The 13464-nt window shown below is 31.6% G+C and overlaps 1 protein-coding gene across 3 annotated transcripts; it reads right to left on the bottom strand.

Annotated features, from left to right (window-relative positions):
- Nucleotides 1–7444: 7444 nt before the first annotated feature.
- Nucleotides 7445–12477, bottom strand: LOC145031914 (uncharacterized). 3 transcript variants are annotated; one of them, XM_078980577.1, is made up of 13 exons: nt 11497–12477; nt 11080–11387; nt 10044–10957; nt 9927–9967; nt 9785–9853; nt 9605–9705; nt 9370–9448; nt 9167–9265; nt 8999–9067; nt 8862–8911; nt 8692–8773; nt 8333–8427; nt 7445–8202 (listed from the first exon to the last, which is right to left on the bottom strand). In XM_078980577.1, the coding sequence occupies exons 2-13, from the start codon at nt 11361–11363 to the stop codon at nt 8106–8108; spliced, it is 1980 nt and encodes a 659-aa protein (XP_078836703.1). In that variant the 5' UTR covers nt 11364–11387; nt 11497–12477; the 3' UTR covers nt 7445–8105. The 3 variants fall into 3 exon arrangements, with proteins under 3 accessions (XP_078836703.1, XP_078836698.1, XP_078836711.1); XM_078980572.1 differs by having other exon boundaries at nt 11080–11673; nt 11755–12477; XM_078980585.1 differs by having other exon boundaries at nt 11080–11673; nt 12214–12477.
- Nucleotides 12478–13464: the final 987 nt, after the last annotated feature.

The following is a 13464-nucleotide window of genomic DNA, read 5'->3' as shown; positions in this document are numbered from 1 at the left end:
TACGTGGAAGAAAGGGCATTTGTTTCTTACTCTCAAAAATTTCTGAAATGGAGAGTGACAGCAATAGTGGCAGTGTCGTCGCCGTTGCTGGTGGTCTGTTGCTAGTGAACGATCTTCTTCTGATGTACAGAACGACATGAAGCGATTTTAGATAGAATTAAAACCTGATGGAACAACGATTGTTTCATGGATTAAGCTACTTAAAGAATCTGACATTCCCGTTGATCAGTCTCCTCCTCGATCACCTGAGCCTCCGGTAAGAATTCTCCTTGTTGGTTTTATGTATATAATATTCTGATGATTTTGTTATTGAATTTTTGTTATTTTTCCATCATTAGGGTTAAATGATTGTTAGATTTGTGCAAATTTTGTAAATTTTGTTTGATTTGGACACAATTCGGCCTGCTCTTTGTACAAAGGAAGGCTTAATGTAATAGAATTCAACACGGGAGCCCAAAATTTCTCGAATGGGAGGCAAACTTTACAAATTGATTACAACTTTTATTTAAGGGTGGAAAATTGTTTAACTTGTATATTATTATGCATTAAAATATGATAAATGATGATGCAGGAGATGTCTTTAAGGACTTGTTTCTTGAAATGAACAAGTTTTCAAGCGCATTGTACACATTTGATAAATGCCAAAATGATCTCACTGTTGGGTATCAGATTAATATGACTACAGAAGAAGTTAAATCATACGTTCGTGATCTTACATCACAATTTACAACTATTGTCAAGGTGAGATATATAACTCTGACTTTTTGTTATCAAATCTTAATTGGATAATTAAAATATTTTAGAAAATGAAAGTACACTTGGAAATGATACTTGATTGTTCTAAATTTGTCTTTGATCAAAAGGGTTAAGCTCCATTCTTTTATCTTTTTAGCATCAATTGCACTCAATTTTTCTATATACTAGTTGTGATTTTGGAAGTGAACGAGAATCAAGAATCAATTTTTTATGTTATCATTGCTTTTGAATGTTGCTTGTATTTTTGCATTTTTTTTCAATGTTGATAATAAAACATGTCATCCAAGTGTTTGATAGAATGTCAAAAGAGAAGGTTTTTGTGTAAATAAGGCAAGTTTGATATGTTGGACTTATTTGGAAGATTTTGTTAGAATATGTTAAGCTAAACTACACAGTATGTTATTAGAATTACAATAACATGTTTATAATTGTGTTGAAATATACTGTTAGAAGTAAAGTAGATAATATTCTGTTAGAATTTTTAAGGAATTGAATTTTAAGCAACAAACGAAAATGAAATATTCTTTTAGAATAGAAGTTAATATGTATAGTTATGTTATTTTGGTGTATTTAAACCTGCAAATTCTTTCAGAATGAGAAAACACAATATTCTTTTAGAATGAGGTTAGTAACACTCATCGATTTGATGCTTGTTATTCATAAAAGAATGTTTTTTAAGTGCATTATGTAACTTATTATGTCAGAATTCCTTTATATAAATGCATTCTGTTAGAATGTCTTTGAGAATGTTTCTTAACAAGTATAAATGTATCTTATTCTTTTAGAATTGTATGGAGAAGGAATTCAATATTGATCATACAAGAGAAATATTTGGAATCGAGTTCAACAACAAGTATATATGCGAAGATCAAGTGGATATTCTGTTAAAATATGTTAGAATATCTTTAACTATATTAAAATGTATATGGTATTAGTATGTAAGAATATGTATCAATTTGTATTTTATTTCGGATGTGTATTAAGAATAAAATCATATACCCAACTTGGATGCATATGAATAATATCTAGAATTCTTAACTCATGTTAATTATCAAAAATATTTGCATTGAAAATATATTCTGCAAGATTAAATTCGAAAATATATTTACTAGTTTATGGTTGGCATTCTGTCATTCTGACAGAATAAATTCGGATTTTTAAATTTGAAATAATTTAAAATACTCAGATTTTTAAAAATAATAAAATTAATTATCCCTAAAAATCCCAAATTTTCCTTTTTTAATATACGTTAATTGACTAAAATGCCCTTATGTTGAAATTTGTGTGATTATATAGTACATGTTACCCTATTATAATAACATAGACTCTCAGATCATGACCTTTGATTATATTCCATCCGATGGTCCAGATTTGTGCATTCTGTCACACAATAGTTAGTAAAAACAAAATAACCTAAGCCATATATATATATATATATATATATATATATATATATATATATATATATATATATATAATTGCATTATATTACATTTTAATGCTTAACTCTCTGGTTTTAAATATTAATCATTATAACATAATTGGTATGTATATCAGATATCATGAAAAAGAAATTAGGCTACAACCCACATAGTTTTTAGGGTTAAAACAACGGCGATAAATTTGTTTACAGTTTAAACTGTTTAATTAATATAAATGAATCAATCTACCCAATAGGGATGTCAATGGGGGCAGACGAGACGGGAATTGCATCCCCCGCTCCCACCCTCGAAATTTTCCAGTTTCCCCGCCCCCGCCACCGCCCCCAAAATTTCTAGCATCCCCATCCCCACCCCCACCCCTGCCCACGTTTGGGTTGACATTTTTTTTGGGCGAACGAATGTGTTGTTTAGGCTAAAAGAAGTTATTTTTTTAGCTAAAAGAAACCATTTTGGATAAAAATAGTTATTTATAGCATAAACTTATATATTTAAAATACAAATATTATAACATATTAAAAACGTTATACTATAAACTTAAAAACATGATATTTAATTGAATTTTGAAAGTTCAAAATCATTGTTATTATTTATTATATTTTTATAATTAATATATATTAATATAAATAATATATTAACGGGGTCCCCATTGGGGGTTCGGGGCGGGGATACCAACCCCCGCCCTCACCCCCGAAACTAAAACAGGGGTTAACATTGCCCCCCGCCCCCGTCACCGATTTTTTAAACAAATATTCCCCATTCGAGATTAGGGTCCCACAGGACTTTTTGACATTCCTACTATCCAAACCTAAAAACTGTTTTATTGAAGCCAACAAACAATTTTCATTTTAACTAGAAAGGTTACCCCCGCTATGTGGGGGCCAGAAGCTTTCAATGTTGTTTCTGAATCGATAAATATGACAGACGTAGAAAGTGCAAGGATAAAAAGCCCAGGTTTTGCCCCGGACCGTTTTTTTCATATTTTTATGAAAAAATATAAAACTTTTGACTGTAAGGACCAGAAGTGTCAAAATGGTTAAAGAATTAAAGGGATAGGAGTTAACAACTTTTTAGAAAATGGATCAAAGTTGTCAAACCGTTAAAGTTTTGTAGTTAAACTTTAAATATTAAAAGGTTTCTAAAAAGTGTAAAAATATTGATTGCAAGGACCAAAAGTATCAAAATGGCTAAAGAATGAGAAGCAAAGTTGTCAAAAAAACATCCAAATTTACTATTCATAACTTTGAAGCCCAACACTAATACAGGAACTAATTCTGCAAAAAAAAATGACAAGTTCAGTATTCCTGAAATTCATTTCTTTAATATATATATATATATATATATATATATATATATATATATATATATATATATATATATATATATATATATATATATATATATATATATATATATATAGGCTTAGGTTATTTTGTTTTTACTAAGTATTGTGTGCCAGAATGCATAGATATGGACTAATGGATGAAATTAATCAATGGACATGATTTAAGAGTGTATGATATTACAATGGGGTAACATGTAGCATATAATTACACAATTTTAAGCAAAAGGGTATTTTGGAAGATTAACTACATTTATAAAAGGAAATTTTCGAATTTTTAGGGATGATTAATTATCCTAATTTTTAAAAAAAAATCTGAATTTTTTAATTAATTCAATTTCAATTTTTTACCGATTTTATTCTTTCAGAATATTTTTTGTTAGAATGATGCTCTTTCAGAATTTTATTCTAATAGAATATTATTTTGTTAGAATGATGCTCTTTCAGAATTTTATTCTAATAGAATATTAGTGAAGAATAACAAAATTTTTGAATCAGATGTTGAAAAATAACAAACATTCTAATATATTCTTATACATCCGAACTTAAATACAAATTCATACATATTCTTATAGACTAAAATATTTATACATTTTAATATAATTATACATATTCTAAAAGAATATCAAAGACTTCAACGCCTTCTTCTAGCCATTCCTATCACAAATACAACAAAAACTAATAATTGTTAAAAACATGTTACTTGCAATTAACTATCACTTAATATATTCTGGTAAAATACATAGAATATGACAGAATACATATAATATATTCGGGCAGAATACATCGATTTTATTCTGGTAGAATACATTCTGATAGAATATATAGAATACATTCAAAGGTATTGTATTTACTGTTAATATAATTTTAGATTTCAAATATACAATAACGAGGGACAATAGAAATTGGAATTCAAAATCACAAATTGAACCAAAATAATACACAGACAAATTAATTATCTTTTTAAACAATTACATAAAACATGTGTTCCTAGTAATTATGATAGAATGCATACCACAAGGTTAAATTCTTTAAATTCTCTTTCAGATATTTCAACAAACACTTGTTAGACATTATCATCAAACAAGCCAAAAAAACATATTTAATTTACTTGCAATAGTTTACCTATAAACATAATTTCCAGCAACATATTTGATTTAGAATGCTTACCAAAAGGTTCAAAGAGTAAATTAATTTGTGTTGATGAAAAATAAAAAGGCACAAACAACCTAGAATTGTATTCCAAATCAATACATCAAAATAACAATAAATCATCACAAATCAAGGAATGTGAATGGAATGGAAATATGGAATGGAGTCAGTCATTACCTTGAGAAGGTGCAGTAACATAATAAGCAAGACCACCAACTGGATTGGCTTCCAGCACTAAATCAATACATCAGAATAACGAGTTAGTCAAATGCATAGAAGGCACCTTGAAGATCCTAGTTTTTAATCTAATCTGAATCTGTGGAGGAGTGAGTTTCAATTACTTGACAAATCAATGAAAACAAGCAAATATGACCGATTCGTACAAAAAAAGATAAAAACAAAAAAACAAAAAAAAACTAATCATAATATTTAATGGAAAAATTCAGATTTATAATCGAAAAAATAGTGATCGGAGATAAATTATACCTTCATCTTCCCCTTTACTTTCTCCTCGATTTTCTACAACATTCAATTTACATGCCATACCATCGACTCTGCTTCTATACGGTTTTAGTTTAGGGTTTGAAGGGGTCACGAAGGTTGAGGGATATCGGGAAGGATGGCGGTGATCGGGATGAAGGCATGAGGTGTAAAAGGAGGAGTAACGTAGATGGATTCTCCGGTGGTGGTGGAAGGGGGTTCCTGGATGTAAGACGATTGAGGCAGATACGGAGAAGAGGGATACCATCATAGAGGCTTTTGCTTGTGTGTGTGAGACGTGTAGATGTTTGTATACAGAGACGACGATAGAAGAGAAGTTGCTAGCGATCCGGCGGGTGTAAACGATGATTTTTAGAGAAAAGGGGGAATCGGTGGTCTAATTTGAGGGATTTGATCCATGAATCAAGGGATTTAGTTTTGGTTATTATTTACTTTTTATGCAAAATTACATATCTAGCCTTATCTTGATTATTTAAGAATTAATTTTTTCCTGAATTCCTATTAGTGCATTTATGCACACAATAGTTGTCAAAAACATTTGAACTAGGTTCAAATGTTTTTGACAACTATCGTGTGCATAAATGCACTAATATATATATATATATATATATATATATATATATATATATATATATATATATATATATATATATATATATATATATATATATATATATATATATATATATATATTAATGACAAAATTGCAAAAATGGTCCCTGTAGTATGCATTTTTTTGGGGTTTCAGTCCAAAACTCAACTTTTTTTTTTATTCATGGTCCTTTTAGCCTAGTTTGTACGTAGAAATGGTCCCTCGACTTAACTTTCGTTAAGTTATTGCTGTTAACCCCCTCATGTTCATCTCACATGAGGGTATATTTGTCTTTTCACATATAAAGGATCATTTTTGCATCTAAAAAATATATCTTTTTTTTTTAATATTAATTAATACCTATTTATTTATTTTAATAATTAAAAAATAAAAAATGTCTCTCTCTCTCTCTCACTCTCTCTCTCTCCCTCCCTCTCTCTCTCCCTCTCTCTCTCTCTCTCTCTCTCTCTCTCTCTCTTTCTCTCTCCCTCCCTCCCTCTCTCTCTCTATCTATCTATCTATCTATCTATCTATCTATCTATCTATCTATCTATCTAAAAATCCCCTTTCGTCACCCCCCAAGCATCTTCCATCGATGGAGATTCAGATTCAGTGTTTCCCTTTGAAATCGTCACCGGATTCACCTCCATCTCGATGTCATACATCTTCTGGCGGTGTTTTGATTGATAGTCCTGTAATGCACACCTTCGAAATTAAAACCCCAAATCTCCACAATTATTGATTCTAAAGAAGAAGGAGATAGAAGGAAGGGTTGGGGTTTGGAATCACAGAAAGGAAAATGGGTAAAATGGTATGGAGATTATCCCCATCTAATCATCCATCGATTGACTGTTGTTGAACCGAACCTCCTATTCAGGAGAGAAACAAAGAATTGTAAGATCATATAAATCTGGGCAAAATGAAATCGTCTGATCCTCATTCAAGAGGATAAATTTTGGAATTCAGACGTATGTAAAAAAAAAAAAAAAAAAAAAAAAACCTATGAAATCAGACCTGTATATCTCCAAAACCCAATATCTAATAGAAACAAGTTAGTCTTTCTCTCTCTAAAACTCTTGTAGTTGATGAGCTTATAAAGATATTACATGAGGTTTGATTCCTACTCTATCTAGCTGGCTGGAAGGCTTATCATTTCTCTGCACTTTTGATGAAACATTTCAGGTTCTTTTCATCTCCTTCTGAATCGATTATCCATAACAGAGCCTCCCTCTCCTCACAAGCAAGTATAAAGCAAAACAATATATACCCTCGCGAAGAAGAAAATGTATGATCTTGAAATCCGATTCACAACAGGTGTGGTGGGATGACTGATGTGGTTGGTGTTAGTCTGGCCCATAAACAAAATAAAAAATGATTTGCATAATTGATTTTCAGAGTATGTATATGTGTATGTATGAGTTACAATGTAGAAGACGGTGGGTTTAATCACTATGTCGAAGACGATGAGAGAGAGAGAGAGAGAGAGAGAGAGAGAGAGAGAGAGAGAGACTTTTTTATTTTTTAATTATTAAAATAAATAAATAGGTATAAATTAATATTTAAAAAAAATGTATATTTTTTAGGTGAAAAATAATCCTTTATATGTGAAAAAACAAATATACCCTCATGTTAGATGCACATGAGGGAGTTAACAGCAATAACTTAACAGAAATTAAATCGAGGGATCATTTCTACGTACAAACTAGGCCAAAAGAACCATGAATCCAAAAAAGTCGAGGTTTTGACTGAAACCCCAAAAAAATACATACCACAGGGACCATTTTTGCAATTTTGTCTACATTAATTTCATCTAAACACTCAAAAATGATTATTAACAAGCAAACCCAAACACCCCCTGTGTTACTATACACTCGTAACTATGGAAATTCGTCGGCATACACTCTCCTCCCTTGAGAGGATTTTGTTGTGAAATCTATTTGCACAAAAACAAATGGGGGAATTTCTCTAACATTTCTTACTCGGTCTCCTACATAAGAGTCGCCCCAAAATAATTATGCTTCCACCTCACTATTGACTAATACAAAATTTGATTTCTTTATTGATGCTTCTTTGGCTTTCGTTCCATGAGTCGTTTCTCTTTGTGCATCCCAATTTGGAATATCGGTATCACTTTATCCTCCATCGCGAAGCGCTTTCGCGTATACCACATGTGGAACATGTCATGAAAATCCCATTCGCCTCCAAATATGTAAGAAGTCCAGCTTGCTTCCCTTGTTTGTGTAACCGAATCAAATGTAATTCTTTCAAAGGAAAAATGGTGAAAACTGAGAAGAGAAGAAACCAAGCATGCACAAGATTTGTTTTATGGTTCCTTTCGCCTGCGTTCAACCACATACTTCTTTTGCAAATCTTTAAACTTATTTAGTATTTCTTGGAATGTTGGTCGGGATTGTGGTTCACTGAACATAGAAAAGGAAATATATATATATATATATATATATATATATATATATCCACCATCAATTGTAAAGGATATTTTAAACATTTCAATATTTGTCCAATTAACATTTTCATGAGAAAGAGGCCAACCTGCACCAACAGCTTTGGATAAGTGAAGCCCACAGTGGATCCACGTCTTTTGGAATCTCTAGTCGTCGATTCATGAACCCTACTGCTCCAATAACCTATTAAGAAGTATCATAATTAAGTAAAATTTGCAGTTTGCATTTATCTTTATAATGATCACTGGATTTACATTTGTACAAGTATCATACACACAAAAGACGAACACTGGATAGAACTCGGGAGTTAAATTTAAACAATTTACAAATTGGTTTTGCTTTTAGAAACCACGATGTTTGACATCCAGAGTCAAGCAAAACTAGATATTTTGACTTTTGAGGTCAAACAAACAGCTTTTAAAAATAACTCGAGAATAGCATATATACCTGCATCGGGTTAAGATCATTCCATGGGATCTTCTCAGTGGTAATTTCCCACAATACCACACCATAGCTGTATACATCAGACCTAAAGATTGCCAACAAACAAACCAAATATTGGATTCCAAAATTCATTAGAAAAAAATATTTTTTTTTTCCCTTGGATACAGGCTTACTTTTCATCTGCTTCCTCATTACGTAGGATCTCTGGAGCCATCCATTGAGGCTACAAAAAAAAAAAAAAAAAGGCTTCTTGATTGTTATTTTTGGAACAAATTAGGGGAGTCTAAATCAAGAAAGAATATTGAAATACCGTTCCTCTCCCCGACTTTGTTTTGAGGTACGTGTGATGCTTGACACGAGAGAGACCAAAGTCACCGACCTAAAATATATCATATTATTATAACTATTAATTAGTCAGAAAAACATACACAAATTAATGCCACGAACCATAAAGGGTAGTCAAAATTCAAAACCATACCTTCACTGTCCAATTCTTATCCACAAGAAGATTTGAAGACTTCAAATCACGGTGAATAATCGGTGGTTTGCAATGATGAAGATAATTCATGCCTCGTGCCTTGAGAGAATCACAAATAACACAAAAAAAAAAAAAAAAAAAAAAAAAATCAAAAAAAGATGATAATTAGTTAATTACTAATTAGCATGCTTGATGCTACTTACGATATCCATCGCCATATGTAGACGACGTTTCCAATCTAATCGGGTTGTATTTCGCTGAAGTATCCGAAACAGACTTCCACTACGCAACATAAGTCAATTTTAAAAAAAGAGTACTGTATACATCCACATTAATCAAATTATCAATTGAGATTATTTATGCATATTGTCATACGTTTTATTAAAAAAATATATATATATATATACATTGAAAATTTTATGGGATTTAAGAACCAACCGCGGAAGGAACTCTGTGACAATGGATAAATGCGGAGGCGAGGTCACGCAACCCATGAAGAGCAAAATATTTGGATGTCGAAGCTTTTTCATTAGAGATACCTTCAAAAAAAAAATGGATGCAATTTAAACAATCACATCGTTGAAAAGTGTTATATGCATTAACGAAAATAATAGTTACCTCCTGTTTAAATGATACCATCAAATCATCTGGATACTCTTGATATTCAAATAACTTGATCGCAACATCCTGTATACATAAATTGATTGATTTTTTATACAAGAGATATAAATTATAATCAAGTCAGAGATGGAGAACATACTGATCCATACCACAGTGCACGATATACAGTCCCACATGAACCTATACCAAAAACATAAAATATCAAAAAAAATATAATTTGATAGTTTGCCAAATGACTACAATACCCTTCTCTTACCTTGTCCAATCTGTTCTCCCATTATCAAATCCTCCCACAAGATTTCACTACTCTCCTCTTTGATGATGGCATTGCTTTTGATGCTTGTAATGCTGCTTGAGCTACTTGAGTTACTTGTAGTACTTTTACTAACATGTAATGAAGAAAACCACAACCCTGAAGCCTCGATTTTGTTATTGCTGTTGTTGGTATTTTCCAATAGTTGAAAGTCTTGTTTTGACGAAACACAAGAGCTTATTTTTGGACAAGGTTCGTGTTCTTGATTGATATCTAACCTTTGCCAACCAAACCTACCAAATATAGGATCAAAAGACTCTACTCTTTCGTTTCCTTTCTGTGACCATGAACTTCCTTTTTTACCCTTCCATGCATCTGCTTTTGAAGAAAAAATCTTGTAGATTCGTGATTCGTTTTCACTCTCATATCCAGAATCTATTTTCAGTTTTCTTGTAAAATTTGTATTCTTTGAAAAAAGATCTACAAATGGAGACAGAATATGTCCCCTTGGGGTGCTTGCTTCATGATCCGTGTAGTTGTCTCCCATATTCATCTTCATCTTCACCTTTGAAATACTGACCAAATTTGATATCTTTGAGGCAATTGATGTTTGTAGAGGTTGTTGAGAGTCGATATGATTCCTTACATGATATGGACTTGAAGCACTCGAAACACACATACCCCCTATTAACCCTCTGTTTTCATTACGAAATGGTGAATTTGTAGCAATAATTACAAATCTTTCACCTTTTTTACTTTTTATAGGAAACTCCCCAGACCAAGTCTCTCCATTTACTGTTCGTTCAAGGAGATAATCGGATAATGAGCCATCTTTCGGGTCCACTACAAGCTCTGTGGGGGTTTTCCCATAAGCTTCAGCTGATGTATATCCATAAAGCTTTTCTGCAGCTCGATTCCTACACGATTCCCATCAACCAAATATGTTAAAAAAAACTATAAATGAATTTTATCTTCAAATTCATATTAAAACGAACAAGAAACGTAAATGATTAATTTGCAGTGGTAGTGGTGAGCTAACCAGAAGATTATTCGAAGGTTGAGACCATATATATGTACAGCTTGATCCATCGATTGAATTATATTTAAAAACTGTGATTCTGTTAGCTTCATATCTAAAGCCTCCATGAATCGAAGCTTGAGTCCACCATTTGCTGAATTAGACCATTGGCGCTCAGGTTTTTTCTGGATACCAGAGAGCATGAGTTTTGATATTTTTTGTTTGAGGTGAGATTGGAGTTTTTCTAGCTCCTGGATCTTTCTTAATAGCTCTTCAGCTGATGGTGTTTTGGTGTTTTCCTCCATTTTCACGCACTTCAAGAACACACACTGTGATTTGTGGGTCAAGAAATTGGTTCGTTAACCCTCAAGTTACAGTTTTGGAGGAAACCCAAATCAATAAAGTAACAAAAACCCAAGATTTCTCACTGAAGGATACAGATTATCAGCTTTCAACCTGTTCGTGTCAGGAAGTCTTCATTTTTATAGAAACAGGAAACACAACACCATAAATCACACACTAGTAAAACAATTTCACACAAAAACTTTCATTCGGCTATTTGTAGATCAAGCAGTTGGTTGTTTTTTCAAGCCTTTTCTTCCCTTTCGGGACACCCTAAATGAAGAAAGTAACACAAAAGTCAATGTTTGACTTTCAGACACACATACACAAGAAAAATGTAGAAACACTCATCACCTATCCATTGCCACACACAAAAACACAAACTTTGATCTGTAGATCACTCGACTAAATGTTATTCAATCCCTTGCTTTTGAAGAAACACAAATCAAGAAATTAAAGCAACAGAAACGTCAGAGTTTGACTTGAAGATACCCGCAAAAAGATATCATAAAAAAACACACATTATCTATCAACTTACACAGAGACACATAGAACACACAGTTTTGAAAATCAAGGAATTGATTGCTTTTCAACCTTTTTCTTCCCTTTTCGGGCAAATCCAAATCAATAAAATTGATAGAAGAATCAAAATTGACTTGCAAAGAAAAAAACTCACATTAACTATTCGTTTTCACCCACAAAAACACATACTGTGATATGTAAATATATCAACTGCTTGTTTCTTTAACCCTTACCTGTCTTTTGGAGAAATTCACAATCAAGAAATTACAGAAAACTGAAATTTAAACTTACGGACACACATATGATCTAGGGAAATGGGGTTTTTTGTTGAAGATGATTTTTTAAGATGCAAACACTGATGATAAACGAACTAATTTGGTCTTTAGTTCTTCTACTCTCTTTCAGAAGCAAATCGAAGTTGAAATCCGTATATCTGTATCTTCAGCGAGAGAATCAAAGAAAAATGGTGTGTTAGCGTGCCTTGAAAGGTCTCCCCTAAACCCTGTTTTTGTTCTTTCAACTTATAAACTAGTATTATGGAAAATGAGTGAAAGGATCTATCAAACTCTAAATTCTGTACAGATTTAGTTATTTTTTTATACGATCATTATTTTATATTTGTTGTTCAACAAATATTTATTTTTATCGGGTATTCCAAGTTTATTCTGTTTATGTGTTTAAGAATTATCATTAAATTCATTATTTCAAAGAAAAAAATATATTGGTTTCATATATGATTACCATTAAACTAATTTTTACATATTTAATTATTTTTATTTTTTTCGACCATGATCGATTTCCTTTAATTCCCCACGAACACAATTCCCCAAAAAAAAAAAATTAAAAAAATTAAAAAAAGACACTATTTTACTTTTTTATTTTTTTTAAATTACAAAACACAAGTTCTCCTCCTTTTCATTTTCTATAAACTCCCTCACATCCTTTATGTCGAAATATCAAAGGTTTTTTTTTTTTGTCAAGATTAAAATTGTTAAAAATATTTATTATCAGGGTAAAAAGTGTAATTTATTTGGATGTATTTTGTGAGTAAATTTTTTGTACAGGGTGTGGTTTGTTGTTTAATGCTTCTTCGGGATGGCAGCTCACTATTTGAAATTCTGCATATACACGCAAACTTTTATTCGGGTATGGTTGAGGGTTTGGATCTGGGTTAAACCGGACCTAAACCGGGTATTATACCCGAGGTATATATACTTGTTTGCAGCTGAGATAGATCATTTTTTCATAACACACACTTTGCATAAGATATTTTAGCTCTCTTTTTCCACTTGTCTTTTTCGTTTAGATTAGCATTTCTCTTCCTGTGTCATTGTTGAGTCTGTAATCAGAGTCTTGTATATCATTCTTGTTTGAGTGTGAGAGTTTTGTATAGGTGAGGTTTTAGTTGTAAGTTTCCAAAAAATCAACTGGATCTTATTTTTCATTAATGAAAAGACATGTTGATGTTGTGATAATTTGTTCTTTGTGTTTTGTTTTAAATTTTTGAAAATGGTATCATAGCAGGTTTAAGTCATGTGTCGT

This window comes from Lactuca saligna, chromosome 1, assembly GCF_052625555.1.
Source record: "Lactuca saligna cultivar CGN05327 chromosome 1, ASM5262555v1, whole genome shotgun sequence".
Classification (NCBI taxonomy): Eukaryota; Viridiplantae; Streptophyta; class Magnoliopsida; order Asterales; family Asteraceae; genus Lactuca; species Lactuca saligna.
This window is presented reverse-complemented; position numbering and strand designations above follow the sequence as displayed.